The 16,111-nt window shown below is 37.9% G+C and overlaps 1 protein-coding gene across 5 annotated transcripts; it reads left to right on the top strand.

Annotated features, from left to right (window-relative positions):
- The first annotated feature begins 2,965 nt into the window (after positions 1 to 2,965).
- Positions 2,966 to 14,416, top strand: LOC120189420 (serine/arginine repetitive matrix protein 1-like). 5 transcript variants are annotated; one of them, XR_005522510.1, is made up of 14 exons: positions 2,966 to 3,103; positions 3,192 to 3,281; positions 3,404 to 3,526; positions 3,778 to 3,945; positions 4,029 to 4,118; positions 4,259 to 4,392; positions 11,031 to 11,075; positions 11,163 to 11,219; positions 11,381 to 12,166; positions 12,279 to 12,461; positions 12,572 to 12,721; positions 12,808 to 12,948; positions 13,035 to 13,892; positions 14,161 to 14,416. XR_005522510.1 is itself a non-coding variant. In XM_039192706.1 (13 exons), exons 1-13 carry the CDS (start codon positions 3,083 to 3,085, stop codon positions 13,672 to 13,674), a joined length of 2,628 nt encoding a protein of 875 aa, XP_039048637.1. In that variant the 5' UTR covers positions 2,966 to 3,082; the 3' UTR covers positions 13,675 to 14,416. The 5 variants fall into 5 exon arrangements, 1 of the variants encoding a protein (XP_039048637.1); XR_005522509.1 differs by having other exon boundaries at positions 14,124 to 14,416; XM_039192706.1 differs by having other exon boundaries at positions 13,035 to 14,416.
- The last annotated feature ends 1,695 nt before the right edge of the window (positions 14,417 to 16,111 follow it).

Raw genomic sequence — 16,111 nt, 5'->3', positions numbered from 1 at the left:
TCAACTTGTTCATGTTTATATTTATCTTTACTGTTTGTCATCTTTGGATGGTCCACAGGGATTTTTCATTTTAATTCGAGTTTAGCTATTACCTTAAAGCTAACCCAATCTTTGCAATCAAAGCATGGTTCTGATTTCTATACACCATCAAGGTTCAAAACGTTAATCAAACGACCATCGCTAGCAAATGTTCCCTACAAAATTGAGTCATGCTTATTTGAACATATATTGGTAGAGTGGTAGTATATAATATAAATAAAAACTTAATCTTAACAAATAGAAAAAATGTTTTCGGCCAGTCATTTGAATTGGATCTCATATCGTAATCAGCAGGTTAATGTGTTGTCAACTTTTGAACGAAAATTGATGAATTTAGAACATATAAATAGTCGGACGATTATTTTGTAACTTTTAATAGTTGAGAATTTAAGAAAATAATGTCATACAATTGGAGGTTATTTTGTAACTTTTAGTAGTTAGAGGATTCAATAAAACATCTTATAATTAAAGGATTATTTATGTACTTTACCTATATATTTAGGAGTTTATGGATGAACAAGTAAATTATTTTAAATCCAATATTTTTAAAGAGATGCCAATACCCGATTAATCTAGCTGTTGACTTAATTCAACTGAATAATCATAGTTGATTTAAAAAACTTGTAATAAATGGTAATTTACCCTTTAATTATTGTAAAAACCGCGTGCAGGTCTACTTAAAATCTCGAGGGTCATGTAAAACAGTAGCGTATACTTGTCAGCACCCTTATAAATATGAAACTCTAGTGTGTTTTTTACGTTAGAGCTATAATTGGTGTCCAAGTTTGTTGAATGGCAATGGCTTCTCTTTCTTACGAGTGTAATGTTGTTTCCCAGCTTGTTCAGCCACTGCACTTCAACCATCAACCTTGGTATATACCTCCCGTCCTCACCCAAATCAATGTAACCATTGAAATTGATCTCCGCCGCCGTGATCCATTAACGGGCCATTACACCACCCATTCACCCCTACAAGAAACTCTTTGTTTTGGTCTCGACGTCTTGCTAAGCCGCAACCTGATTCATGAAGAAGTTGGTCCAGCATTCACAAGACTCGGCATCAACTCATCCTCCACTGATTACAACATCGTTGAAGAAATCGTCAGGCGTGGATTTATAATCGCAGATATGAAGGTTCACCGGGGATCTTATTGTGAGGTCATGTATTTACATACTGTGATACAAGCATTAGTGGTGGAAAACGAGGTGGACCAAGAATCAAGGGTTGCAGCAAAAGAATCATGGATTAAGGAGATGTTGAGAATGGTTAGGGTAAAAGAAGCAGGAGATGAAGACAAGTGCGCCATATGTTTAGAGCTGCTAATGGTTGGGTTTGAAGCTTCTCAGATGCCATGTCCTCATATTTTCCATCATGCTTGCATTCAAACATGGTTGAAGCGAAGCCATTCTTGTCCTCTTTGCCGCTTCCAGATGCCAACTAATTAGATTCGACTTTTGTGTTTTTCTTTTTCGCTCCTTTGTTATTGAAATCAAGCACGTTGCAGTTTGATCAGTGGAATGTTTTTTTTTTAGATTAAATCCCAATATCAATTCTCTCATAATACCAAACAGAAACCTGAATTGGCTCTCAAACTAAAATGTTAGTGTGTGAGTATATCGGTTGTATGATTTAAGAGTTTTATTTCATAATATAAATTGGATCTCAAATCAGTACGTTGTTGGAAACGTAAACTGTTCATCTTACCCATCATATTGACCTACAAGCTCAAGTTAAAGGAATAGCTTCATTGTAATAATTCATCTATATTGTTATTCGTTAAATAATCAATCATAGTGACCCATTATTATTCACTAGTTAATTGCATTAAATTATATAATTCCTGTACAAGTTTATAAGAGAGGTTCTCACACTATTTCAAGATGATCGATTAAAATTTGTTTATGTTTTTATTTTTCGGTTAAATTCTAAATTTTGAATGTTATCTTCGTATATAAAGTTTCAATAATATATTTTATAATTACAAACCAAGTTATCTTAATGGTTAAAGAGACAGATGAGAGGGAATATTATTGTAGACTTGTATTTATGTTATGAAATACAAATAATACCTATAGAATTATAGATAGACGAGGAGATTTAATGTTGGAAGAATTGATATTGGAGTTTGAATGTATTGATTATGACATGATTCTAGGTAAAGAGTCGTCGATGAAGAAATACTAAAGAAGGTTAAAGTTGAAGATAGAGATGAAGAAAACTACACTATATGTTTGGAGAAACTCCAAATTAGATATGAAGCTTCTCAAATGCCATGTTCTCGTACCTTTCATGGTGATTGCATCGAAACATGGCTGAAACAAAGTCATCGTTGTCTTATTTGTCGGTTCGAGATGCCGACTAATTAGATTAAAATAAAATAAAAGAAAACAACTTCTTTGTTTTTGTGTTTATTTGTAGCTTCTTTGAAACAAAGCTGGTGTTTGCATATTCTTATTAATATTTTTTCTTTTGATATATTTGAATAAAACTACTGACTTAAGTATCAGAAGCTATGTATTATTAAAAAAAATTAAAATACTGTAAACAATTTAGGTACTAAACTTATAAAATTGGTATAATTTAGGTACGAAAGTTTAAATAGGTATAAATATACGAGGAAAACAATGAGATATATAAATCAACCAAAATCTTTTGCATAAACAAAATTATACAATCCATTTGCAATGAGTTATAGAACTTCATGAAGAATCTTTGATCAATCTTACATTTTGATGGAAAGATGTGATACTCTGAAAATTAATTTTTTTTTTTGAAATTAATGGATTTATTTAAAATTTAGATGATAGTTTGAGGACGTTTTACAAAGTTAACCCATTATTAGAATCCCAGATCAAGCGATGTTGTCTGTCACTCTCGCGTCTTCACACATATTTGTTCGACCTTCTAGCTGGATTCGATTAAATCACCAAAGCCAAGCACCTCATATGGCGTAAACTTGGAGAAAAAATCTCTCGCTCCTTCCGACAAAAGTTTTCTATCACAGTCATCTCATCGAAAGAATCACTCTCCAAACCCTAAAAAATGTCGGGTGGATTTTTCCGGGTAATTATTTTGTTTTATTTTTTCTCGTGTGCAATATTCTGATCTGCAATTACATCGGTTTTTGATTAACCTTCTTATTGAAGAATAGGGTACTTCGGCTGATCAGGATACCCGGTTCTCCAATAAGCAAGCGAGGCTACTTAAATCGCAGAAATTTGCTCCCGAATTGGAGCATCTGGTTCGCTTTTAAATGCACTTTTTATTGGCTTTCTTATTCCATTAGGATTTCGATATAATTAGCGGTGTTAATTTTCTTTTCTTAATTTTATTGCGTTTTGCGAATTTGTTATTACTTTGTAGGTTAACATGACCAAGGTTAAGATGGATGTTATTCGACCTTGGATAGCTACTCGGGTGACTGAGCTTCTTGGTTTCGAAGATGAAGTTCTTATTAACTTTATCTATGGGCTTCTCGATGAGAAGGTAATATAAATATGCATATAGAAAAGATAATGCCTGTATACTTTTATATTTTGTTATGGTTTGAAAGTCATATTGCTAGTGCTAGCTCTTTGGTCGAATTTCAAGATACAATTCTTGCTATCTGGATAATTGCACAAGGAAAGAGATTCTCTCAATAAGTCTTTTTTAAGCTGTTGACTGTATCTTTATTCTCATCTCTTCCTGCTTAGTGTTTACTAATATAATTCACCTTGTTCTTGCTTCCGGTGCAGGAAGTTAATGGCAAGCAAGTTCAGATATCCCTCACCGGATTCATGGAGAAGAATACTGGCAAGTTTATGAAGGAGCTTTGGACTCTTCTGCTTAGTGCACAGAGAAATGCAAGTGGTGTACCTCAACAGTTCTTGGATGCGAAAGAAGAAGAAGCTAGGAAGAAAAAGGTTTAAATGTTTTAGGAGTGTGGCTTGATTTTGTAGTATTCATCTTGTTTTGTGTATAACGTGGTTGTCATGTACGGTTGCAGGCAGAGTCGGATAGGATAGCAAATGAGATTCAGAAGAAGAAAGATGGTGAAAGTAGAGAACGTGAACAAGAGAGATTGAGGAAGATGATGGTAATACTAAGTATTTTCGTGCTGTGGTTGCAATATTTATAGTTGGTTGTTTGGTTTTAAATTTCCGTTTATGTTTTTATGCCATTCAGCTGGCTTCTACAATTATTTGGGCTCATGTGCTTTACCTCAAACTACTGTAGGATGAACGGGATGAAAGAAAGGCTGGTGATGCAGACTTGGACCTGTCCTCAAAGAATAACCTACCAAAGGGTTCAAGTCCACATCCTGAGGATAAGAGGGGTGCTGACCTAAGGAATGGTGTCCGAAGGAAGAGGTGAGGAATGTAGCTTCTTTTCTGTCAGCTTTGCTTTGGTGCATTTTTTTCTCAGTATATGGGTTATCGTAATTTAGTTGGCTTGCTAACTTATGAAATAGTTTCAATATCACCTGAAATTAGTTTTATTATTATTATTATTATTATTTTTGGTTTGTTGGGGGGGCACAGGGGAACTAAAAAAGTATTTATTTGTATTCTTTTTCTGCACAATAGTGTTGGACCATGTGATTATAGGGTAGCTATTTTACTTCTATAGGCCTGTTCTCTCATTCCCAACGGAAACCTAGGTTCTAAATAGTTTATGTTCGTTGAAGTTCATTAAGGAGGAAGGAGTTGGAAAATGTTAGGTGCTGTAGGAGGATCGTGGGTTGCTTTCGTTGATAATCTTAGTAGGAGAGTGCATAGGAGGGTATTGTGGGATCGGTTTAGCCGTTTTGGTAAGGTGATTAAAGTTTTTATTCGTTTGTTAATAGCAGACCCAACTACAAGAACAAGACGTTTGCTTTTGTGCATTTTGCGAGTAAGGAGGATTTGATTGCTGCGAAGGAGAAGATGAACAACGTCCTTGTTGATGGGAGGAGGATATTAGTATCTTTTGCGAAATATCAGAGGAGTAGTGGTCCGAGGAACTTGAATCGCAATAGAGTAGTGGAGGCTGGAGTTGTAGGTGTCGAGGTTACGAAAAGGCAAAATGCATCTAGCCAAGTGGTTGAGGCTAGGAAGAAGGAGATGATGAACAGGTTCCAGGATGGCAGAACATATAAGGATACAGTAGTAGGTGTGAAAAAGATGAGGGTCAGCAATCCAGAAACCTTGGGGACAGGAGAGAGGAGAAGAACGACATGTATTTCTTCATTCCTTTGGAGGAAAGAGCATGGCTGAGGACTTCATTAACAGGTATCGTTAAAGGGATATTTGAGGTTGAGTTTGTGCAAAGGGCATTGAGAACAGAGGGAATCAATGTTAAGGTAGTTAGATGGGGTTATGCGAGAAATGCATGTTTGGTAGTTTTCCGGTCTGTGGAGGAGAAGGAAGCAGCTGTAGAAGATAAATGGGAAGTTTTGTCCTTTTGGTTTGAAAGGTTGGAGCCGGTGATCGAAGAGAAGGGTGTTCCATTACCTTACTGCTCAGTATCCATGATGGGCGTTCCGTTAAACTGCTGGTCAGTTTCTTTTTTTACGAGTTTGGCATCGAGATGGGGCAAATTAGTGAAGATTCAAGAACAGACAGCTCAAAGAGTTGACTGCAGGGTGGCTCAAATGTTATTAAGAGTTGAAAGTCCGTTTGACATCCCTCCATATGTCATTTTTAATACTCTTGGAAGGTCCTTTACTATCAAGATTAAGGTAGACAGCAGTGATGATTTCTTCCCTGAGCTTGAGGAAGGGGAAGATGATGAAAGGGTCGATGAAGATGGTTCTCAAGGAGGAACAGTGGTTCCTTGGGAGAGGGATTCGTCAGAGGGGAGCAAAGGGGAGGATCAAGGTGGTCTGCAAGGGCAGGTTAATTCTCAGCAGATGTCAGACTCTAGAAGCAGGGTTGAAGAGTGGGTCCGAGGTTCTTCACAGGGAGGTGGACCAATGAACGAGGGGAGTTTGAAAAATAGCGCTGAAGCCGAGGACAGTTCAAAGGTTGACCTTTGTATCGAGGGGACAGTACTAGGTGAAGGTTGCAGCAAGCAGACTGTGTCAGGGACTTTTTCTGATGGGAGAAAAAAGGTGGTCAGCTTGCAAGGAGACTCCTCGGGGAAAGATAAAGTGGTTCAAGAGGATGGGCTTATTTCCAACATGGGAAGGAGGGAAGTATTTGGGCCTGAGCAGTTCAGTCCATCACCAAAGAAGAATGGAAAGAAGACTGAGCCTTCAATTTCAGATACACAGGTTGGATATGGTATGCAGAATGGGTCTGTGTCTCTATCAATGCGAAGACCTTTTGGGGGGAGTGTATCGGGTAATAATGTCGAGAGAGGATATCAGAATAAAGTTTATGCTAGGAGGAGGGCTGCCAAAAGTTGTGATGGTATGGATGATGGTATTGGAGCAGGAGAAAAGAATCAGAGGAGGACAGAAGCAATGGAGTGTTGGAGAGTATCCAATTTATTGGGGGTAAAGTTTAAAGGCGGAGAAAAGGAATTCCTGACCAAAGTTGTTCCTTTGGTGAAGGATAGAGATGATTGAGGGGTGGTAGTTGGTTTAGGGGGTATGGTCATAAAATGCTTTTGATGGTAGAATGGTCCATTATGTGTTGGAATGTTAGGGGTCTGGGTAGGAAGGTTAAAGCACGTGCCATTAGGAGATTTGTAGAGGAGAAAAAACCAACTATCTTATTTTGCAAGAATCCAAATTGGAAATTGTTAGCACTATGTTAGGTAGGAAAATGGGAGGTAAAATCCTTAATGGGTGGGAAGTTGTGCCTGCTGTAGGTTCGGCTGGTGGTCTAATAACAATGTGGAATCAGAAGGTATTTGTGGTGAAGGAAAAGGTCATCCGAACTAGATTTGTGGCGTTAAAGGGTTGGTTGGATGGTATGACAAACCATTGTTGTTTCATAAATGTTTATGGTCCAAGTGTGGAGGCTGATAAAGAGCCATTTTTCAGGGATTTACTTTCCTTTCTGGAACAGGTGGACTGCCCAGTTTGTTTAGGTGGGGATTTTAATGCCTTTTTGACGAAGGAAGAGAAAAGGGGTGGTGATGTGAATTTGACGTCGATGAATATTTTTCGAGATTTTGTCTCTAAGGCAAATCTAATCGATTTACCCTTAGTGGGAGGTCAGTTCACGTGGTGTAATAACAGGGAAGTTCCCACTTTTGAGAGATTGGATCGGTTTTTAGTTGATCATAGTTTTTTCTCGCAATTCCCAATGATCAATCAAAATCTGCAGCCTAGGTCCATTTCTGATCACAATATTATTCTGCTGGAGAATAGGGAGTGCAATTGGGGGCCAAAACCGTTTAGATTGTTTAATTATATGTTGGAGGAGGAAGGGTTTAGTGAACTGTTGACAAAGGAACTGTTCAATCGGGGTACACAGGAAAACTCGAGACCCATTTCCAAAACTCTTAACCGGGTGAAGGATGTCGCAAAAAATTGGGCTGGTAAGGGTTTTCTCCAATTACCAAGCAGAATCAGAACCTTGGAGACTGAGATACAGGATATGGAAATAAAATTGCAACAAGGGTCTTCTTTGGTGTCAATGAATTCTATGTTGAAGCAAAGAGAGAATTATGGGAGTTACAAAAGAAGGAAGAATCAATTTGGATGCAAAAGTCTAGATTGAAATGGAGATTGGAGGGGGATAAGAACACAAGGTTTTTCCATCATAGTGCAGCAATTAGGGAGGATAAACTACATAAAAGCTATCAAAGTTGATGGTGAAGTTGTTGAAGACCCAAGGTCAGTAAAAGCTTCAGTGGTGGAGTTTTTCAAGAGGTTGTATAATCAAACAAACACCCTGGAGGCAGAGGAATAAATCTGGATTTTCTCAAGTTGTCCGAAGGTCAGTGTTTAGCTTTGGAGAAGCCTTTTTCTGAAGAGGAAGTTTGGGAAGCTATTGCTCATTCAGATATCAACAAAGCTCCGGGTCCGGATGGTCTGAACTTAGGGTTTTTTAAGAAGTTCTGGCCTAATTTGAAGGATGATATGATGAGGTTTTTTAGGGATTTCTATGTGGGAAAGGTTTGGGAGCCGGAGGTTAACTTCTCCTTCATTTCTCTTATTCCAAAGAAGGCAAATCCGGAGGGGTTGGAAGAGTTTAGGCCAATTAGCCTAGTGGGAGGTCTTTATAAAGTCATCTCTAAGGTCTTAGCTAGAAGATTGAGTTTGTATCTCAATGATATTATAAGTCAGTCCCAATTTGCTTTATTCCGGGGAGGAATATCTTGGATTGCTCTTTCATTGCAAATGAGAGTATTGATTTTTGGAGGAAGAGAGGGCTGAAGGGAGTAGTTTTCAAGGTGGATTTTATGAGAGCTTATGATTCGGTAGATTGGAAAATTTTGATTCAAATTATGAGCAAAATGGGGTTTGGTGAAAAGTGGAGGTCGTGGATGTTCCAGTGCATGTCAACTGCTGAGATTTCGGTCTTGTTAAATGGATCTCCAACGGAGAAATTTCATATTTCCAGAGGTTTAAGACAGGGTTGTTCACTTTCACCTATGCTTTTCAATTTGGCTACGGAGTTGTTGCATTTACTGTTAACTAAAGCAGTAGATATGGGATTGATTTCGGGGTTCGAGTTAGGACTGCAGGATCGAGCATTCAAGCTGTCACACCTTCAATTTGCGGATGATCTTATAATTTTCAGTAAAGGTTCCATTCGTAAGTTGAGGAATATTAGAAGAGTGTTACTGATTTATGAACTACTGGTGGGGCTGAAGTTAAATCTAGGTAAAAGCAGGATTTTTGGAATCAATGTTGAAGAAGGGGAGCTAACTAATTGGGCTGAAGTTATTGGCTGCTCGGTTGGATATCTTCCATATGAATATTTAGGTCTGCCTCTGGGGTACAAGAGGAATTCGGCTGCTATGTGGGATCCGATAGTGGCGAGATTTAATGCTAAATTGACTGGTTGGATAGCTAATTCTCTGTCGGTAGCGGGAAGAGTGGTTTTGGTCAAATCGGTGCTATGCTCTCTTCCGGTCTATTTTATGTCTATGTTCAGAATCCCAGCTACTGTGATACTCAAACTTAACTCTATCATGGCTTCATTTCTGTGGGGGGATTCGATTGATAAGAAGAAAATCCATTGGGTCAATTGGAAGTCGGTCTCTAAACCAAGATATATGGGGGGTCTAGGGGTCCCTAATCTAGCACTTTTGAACCGAGCTTTATTAGGAAAATGGGTTTGGAAGTTTTCTTCTGAAAAGAATTCTTGGTGGAAGAAAGTGATTTGTGCCGCCTACAATTTGGATCCCAAATCTATTATTTTGGAGAATTCGGTGCCAGCTCGTGCATCGTGGATTTGGAAAGGTGTCGTGAAAAACTTCTTCAATAGTGATGATTTGGAGAATGTCTTAAAAGGAATATGCGATTGAAGGCGGGGAAAGGGGAAGATGTGCAGTTTGGAATGATGTATGGTTGGGTGATGTTCCCCTGAAATCGTTGTTTCCTAGACTTTATGTTCTCTCAATTAATAAATCGGGTAAAGTGAAAGAGTTTAGGGAAAATAATGCTTCGGGTTGGGTGTGGGACATCCAAATGAGAAGGAATTTGGCTGATTGGGAAGTAGAACAGTGGATGCAATTGATTTCTATGTTGAATAATACCTCTCCTTTTCCCACTGCAGATGATTGTTGGATTTGGTTAGGGAATGGTGAAGGAAATTTTACAGCTAAATCTTGTATAAAAGCTTTTTATGTACAACGTGATTCTGAGCAAAATCAAGTGAATTGGGATAAGACTATTTGGTCTGGTTTAGCTCCTCCAAGGGTGGAATTGTTTGTCTGGCAACTAGTACAACATAGAGTACCGGTTAAAGAGGAGTTAGCAAAGAGAGGTGTTGCAGAGATTGTTGACCAACGTTGTGTTCTGTGTGGTAGGGAGGTGGAATCAGTTCTCATCTGTTTCTGCATTGTAGGGTTGTGTGGGGTCTGTGGTCCTCCTTCTTGAAAATGTGGGATGTGTCATTGGTGACTCCAAAGTGTACAATGGAATTTCTAATTTTGTGGGATGATTTAATGACTAACTCTTTGATTTGGAGATTCATTCCTAGGGCAGTGATGTAGTGATGTGGTCAGTATGGAAATGTAGAAATGAGATTATCTTTCAGAAAGGCAAGCTGGATTTGGTCAGATTATTTTTCATTGTTAGATTCAGAGTGGCTTCCTGGTTTAGTGCTCATTTCAAGGATGTGGGTATTCCTCTAGATTCTCTAGTAGGTGATTTGAAAATTGCTGACTCGATTGGTAGATCAAGAAAGGTTTGCTCTCAACCTGCTTGCTGGGTTCCTCCCCGGAGGGGTTTCTAAAGTTAAATGTTGATGGAGCGATGGTTCGGGTTGGGAAAAAGGAGGTATTGGTGGTCTGTTTCGAGATAGCAGAGGTCTATTGCTTCAGTGGTTTTTTGAAGCAGTAGGGGGTGGTCCTCCTATTTTGGCTGAGCTGTTGGCTATCAAAAGAGGGATTTGTCTTATGGAGGAGTTGGATTTTGTCGCAAATCAAAGAGTTATCTTGGAATCAGACTCTTCTAACGCTCTGAAGTGGATTCAGAATCCGGGTTTAACCCTCCTTTGCATCTATCCTTGGTGAAGGATAATTTCACTTTTGATTGGAAAGGATATTATTTTTAGGCATACTTCAAGGGCGGCAAACTGGGAAGCTGATAAACTTGCTAAAGATGGGATAGGGTGATTTTGGTTATAGTTGTGTTGTTTAACAGGAATTGTTCCTCCCTGTTTTGTTGGATGTTTGTGTTAAGTTTTATGTTCTTCCGTTGGAAGTGTAGGAGTTTGTTCAAGCTTGTAATCTGGTTCTTGTGAATAAAAGTTTTCTTGGCTCTCTTTTCCTCCTTCGTTGTTCCATCATGTTACTCTCATAACATGGAGGGATTGAAGGAGGATTTTAATGGGGCCTTTCTATCAAAAAAAAAAAAAGTTCATTAAGGAGTTTTTGACACTTATGTATTTGTCTCATGCAGCATTTCTAAATCTCCTTGTTCAACTGATGGTTCTCCACACCCTCGGTAATTAAATTATTACTATGTTTTACTTGTATTGCTTGGATTGCATTAAAAAAAATGTTTCTTAAATATATCGGGTTTCATATGCAGAAGATTGCTTTCTCGATCAGTTAGCAGATCATATTCTAATTCAAGAAGCAATTCTGAGTATGTTCTCTCAATCTAAAACTAATATTGTGAATGCATTTAGAGGTGAAACTTTGTATGTTAATCTTTGTATGCTTGAAATGGGTGATGACATGTTTGATCTATATGCTTCTGATTTTTTATATGTGTTCCATTCTTGTAAGATCTTGGTTTTCTTTCAGAGACAAACAGAAGTCTAGGAATATATCTAGATCACCTCCTCCTCGGCAGCGCTCCATTTCCAATGATAGGATGTACCGTTCCCCGAGAAGACGATCTTTAACTCCTCGATCATCATGCTCTCCCACAAGACGAAGACCATCTTATTACCGGAGAATATCTCGATCTCGTTCACTTCGTAGATCACCATCTCCTGTAAGACGAAGATTTCGTTCTCCTTACTTGCGCAGGTCTCCTACTACTGTGCACCGTAAATTACGCTCACCCATTCGACATCATAGATCACCATCACCTGTTCGACGTCATAGATCACCCTTATTGGTTCGACAACGAAGAAGGTCTCCTGTTCGATATCGTAGATCTCCATCACCTATGCGTCGTAGATCTCCTTCACCTATGCGTCGTAGATCTCCATCACCTATACGTCATAGATCTCCATCACCTTTACATCGTAGATCTCGTTCGCCAGTTTCTCACAGATCTCCTTCTCCTATACATCGTAGATCCTTGCTGCCTGTACGTCGTAGATATCCAAACTTGCGACGTAGATCACCCTCTCCTGTGCGACAGCGGTATCGCAGATCTTCAACTCCACAACATAGGTCCTCACCTCCTGTTCAACATAAATCAGCTGCTTCTGGCCGTAGGTCGATAACTCTTTCCCATGATAAATCTCCTGAATCTTATCAACCAAGTTCTCTGTCTCCTGTACGTCGATCATCTTCACTGGTTAGCAGGTTGCCTGAGGAAAGAAGATCACCTTTGCTTTCTCTTGGAGAAAGGCAGCAGTATGTTTACATCCTTTTACTTCGGATGATCTTTATATGAAACTTAGATTGAATTTAATTTCTCCTGTGCATATGAAACTTCTTAAAGTATATTGCAAAATTCTACGTGCAGAATGAGTGGAAAGTTGTCTCCTGGGGGACGTAGGCCCTCTGACGCGATTTATCTGCAAAGAGATCCTGTGGATCAGAGGGATGCAGATGATAATGTGCCTGCCATTTCACTATCCCCAAACAAGTCTCCTGTCTCCAAATCTCCTTTACATGTGAGGAATCGGTCTGCCTGTGAAGATAGGAGGTAAACTATTATAGTTTGCTTGTGTATGCTTCCTTTGTATCAGAATCCATTGCTTTTTTATTATCTGTGCTTATGCAACTTATTTATTTTTTACTTTGTTTATTTTGAAGGTCGTCAAGTCCATTTGAGAGCCCTACGAGGAAAAGGAGGGAGCTAATTGCACATGATGATAGCTTGAGCCTTGAACAAAAACCGAAAGAATTGAGAGGCCAGCGGGAGAGTCAAGAGACTGGGAGGAAGAATGGAGCTAGCAGAAGCAGGTTAGATTTATAATTAATCAGTTATCTGATAACTTTTGTTTGCTGTTGTTAGATGTTGAATTTATTTTGGTACAATTTTTCTGCAGGCATTCACCAATGGTTAATAAGGAGAGGGTTTCTCCTTGGAAGGATCACACTTCTGAACAATTGGCAGGCAGTTGGTCTACAGAATCTCAGAGTCGGCTTGATGATAGAGAATCAAGAAAGAAAGACCTTGAAATGAAGAGGTATTATGATAGTGCAACCATAACTTCGTTCTTCTTGTTTGTTTGCCATTATTAGGAGTCTGAATGTTATAGCTCATTCCTTACAGTGAGAGGTCTTCTGGAAAAGGGGTTCAGTTGGGAACTCCTGATCAATCAAGATCACCAATTTTATCTGAGGATTCATTTGAAGACAAGAAGCGAAGTGCATCACACCTGAGAGAAGGAAAAATATCTGACGATAAGAATCGTTCCCGTCGAAATAACATAGATGGTGATGAACACTACAAAGCAGAAACTTCACCGATGTTGCATGGAAGGGTTGATCATAATAAGAATGGTTTGGATCCAGCTTCTGAAGGAAGTGATAAACGGCGAACTAAGCATAAGGAAAAGAGAAAGCATAAAAGGTCCGAGAGGCATGAAACTACTTCAGATGATGATTCCAGCTATGATTCTCAAACTGAGGACAGGAGAGAGGCTAAGAGGAGAAGGAAGGAAGAAAAGAGATTAAGAAAGGAGAAGCGTAGACGTCGCAAGGAGCGGCGTCACAGAAGAGAAGAACGGCATGCTGAGAAGCTTAAAATGAAAGATCAAGATGATGACTCTAACTTGGATGGTGAGGATGCAGTAAAGAGGAACTTTCATCCAAGTGATGACAAGGCATCTCCTGAACATAAACAGCTTGAAGTGGAGTTAAGGAAGAAGGCCCTTGAATCACTCAAAGCAAAGAAGGGCATTAGTGGCTGAATCTTGTGTCCTGAATGCTAATATTCTATTTTATTTTATGTTGAGCATATACTTTTGAAGTTCATAAAATATTTTAAATTTCAAATTGGAGTATCTTTATATTGGTTACTGCTTAATGTAGTTTGTGTTTACTGCTGGCAGCTGAAAGGGATAAATGAGGATATACTGAGCTTTTCTCTTGAGTACAACTTTTTGCAGACCTTGCTGCTAGATTTCCGGTAATAGCTGCCTTCCCTCTATTGGGAATTTGTTTTCCTCATATTTTAGTCAAGTAGAAGCCATTTTGCTGCCTTGACTGATTTTTCTGCGGTTGATTTATTTGATGTAATGGATGTGAATTTGATTTTATGCCTAGACTCAAATAGTTTGTTTATTTGAATAAAAATTATGTAGTCATTAGTGATGTTCTAATATGAGATATCTAAATCACCTTTCTGGTCAATTGGTAGATGAATTTTATTTCAACTAGATGACTTGGTTGAGCAGGCCATGTGCAGATCTTCGATTTGAGCTTCAATTCAGTTGCGGAGTTTTATTCTTTAATGAGCTCTTTAGGAGAAGAAATCAGTCTGAAGATGAATCATCTTTGTATGTTCATGCTACTTTTTTTGTTTGACTTAACCTCTATGGTTTTCAGCTTGATAATAGTTCCTAGGACTTTGTTTTCTAAATTTTTTTGGTTCTCAGACTTGTGTTGAGATGGTTATGACTTGCTTTAAAGTTTTTGCAGATGACATTGACATGTATCGTTTGCAATGACTAACTTTGCATGAGAATATTTCTTAAATCTAAAAGGTATGTATGCATTTGCAATGATTAGTTCTGCATGAGAATTTCTCTAAAATCTTAATGCTCCGTTCGGGAACTTGGATTTCAAAATTTGAGTTTGGACTTCATTTATCATGTAAACGATAAGAATGAAATGTATACACTAGAGAGATAGTTAGGATTCAATACAATATATAGATGAAAAGTATAGAAACTTGGATTTATCAAATCCAAATATAAACTAAAAATTTCAAAATCATTACTATATCAGCAAGGCTTTGAGAAAGAATCATTAATATTACATTTAGGTATTGTTTACTCAATTTACACTATCTTTGAAATCCTTTTCTTAAATCTAAAAGGTATGTATGCGTTTGCAATAATTAGTTCTTCAAATTAGTTCTGCATGAGAATTTCTCTAAAATCTTAATGCTCCATTTGGGAACTTGGATTTCAAAATTTGAGTTTGGACTTCTTTTATCATGTAAATGATAAGAATGAAATGTATACACTAGAGGGAAATAGTTGGGATTCAATACAATATATAGATGAAAAGTATAGAAATTTGGATTTATCAAATCCAATTATGAACTAGAAATTTCAACATCATTACTATATCAGCAAGGCTTTGAGAAAGAATCATCAATATTACATTTCTAGGTATTTTTTACTCAATTTACACTATCTTTGAAATCCTAATCCATATTCTAAAATCCAAGTTCCCGAAGGTATTGATTTATTAGAATTCCTAATCTGTTGTTGGTGTGGAAACTGTTTTGTTATAATAAAATTTCAGAATGTGGCCTCTAGGATGTTAGGCATGCGTGGTGTATAGTGTATATTCGAAATATAGCTAGGATGAAAATCCTTATCGTTATTGTTTTTCTTAGCGGAGAATATTTCATACCGGTTAGTGAGGGTCAATCTGACGTACTTTTTATGGCTCAGCTGTGGTTTTAGCTTTATAAGCTTTTATTGAGTGCATGAATCAGCGTTGGTGGCTTTGTTAGAAAGGAACGCATGTAAGCTAAAAGTAGGAAATGTTGAAGTTGAGCTTGTGGTCATTACTTTCTTTCCAAAACACACTTGTGAGAATGTATATTCCACCCGCTTATATACCCATAAACCTTCCATTTTCTGTTCCCTTCTTTCTTTCTTTCTTTCTAGAGAACTTGGCTCCTACGCTATCACATGGCATAGGGCTTCTCTGCTTTGATTACCGTACCCTTTGTGGGGGGTGTTGGGTGTGAAGTCACAGGTGGTTCATCTTATTTACCCCATCTTTCAGAGAGAAAGTGGTGACCCGTGAGTAGAACCTTGGTAGCTTAATTAGTCGTTATCATATACCATGGGCTGAATAACATTCTGTGCACCACAGGCGATAACTACTTGAAACCCTAGGCGAGCTGATCGGACAGAGGTGGTTTCATAATTAGATGTAGATTATTGTGACTAATGTTATTTTTTTCACGAGTTGTTTCTTAAAAGCTACTACTCAAGACCAATATTTAAATTCTTAAATCGAAGTTAATTGTACCTTTAGCAAAAAGTTAAAGTTTCTGAATGAATTTAATTTAATTTTTAAAGGGTAAATTACAATGTTTCTCATTTAAATGTACTCTCTTATTTTCCTTACCTAACTTTTAATTTTTCTAATTTGTTTTACTGA

This window comes from Hibiscus syriacus, unplaced genomic scaffold (genome assembly GCF_006381635.1).
Source record: "Hibiscus syriacus cultivar Baekdansim isolate YM2019G1 unplaced genomic scaffold, ASM638163v2 tig00116954_pilon, whole genome shotgun sequence".
In the NCBI taxonomy this organism is placed as follows: domain Eukaryota; kingdom Viridiplantae; phylum Streptophyta; class Magnoliopsida; order Malvales; family Malvaceae; genus Hibiscus; species Hibiscus syriacus.
This window is presented reverse-complemented; position numbering and strand designations above follow the sequence as displayed.

Excerpts from the sequence above, each read along its gene's own strand:
- LOC120189420 (XM_039192706.1), top strand. The coding sequence starts at position 3,083 with ATGTCGGGTGGATTTTTCCGG. Across the intron at positions 3,104-3,191 it reads TGTCGGGTGGATTTTTCCGG|GGTACTTCGGCTGATCAGGA; the intron begins GTAATTATTTTG and ends ATTGAAGAATAG. Across the intron at positions 11,220-11,380 it reads AATTCAAGAAGCAATTCTGA|AGACAAACAGAAGTCTAGGA; the intron begins GTATGTTCTCTC and ends GTTTTCTTTCAG.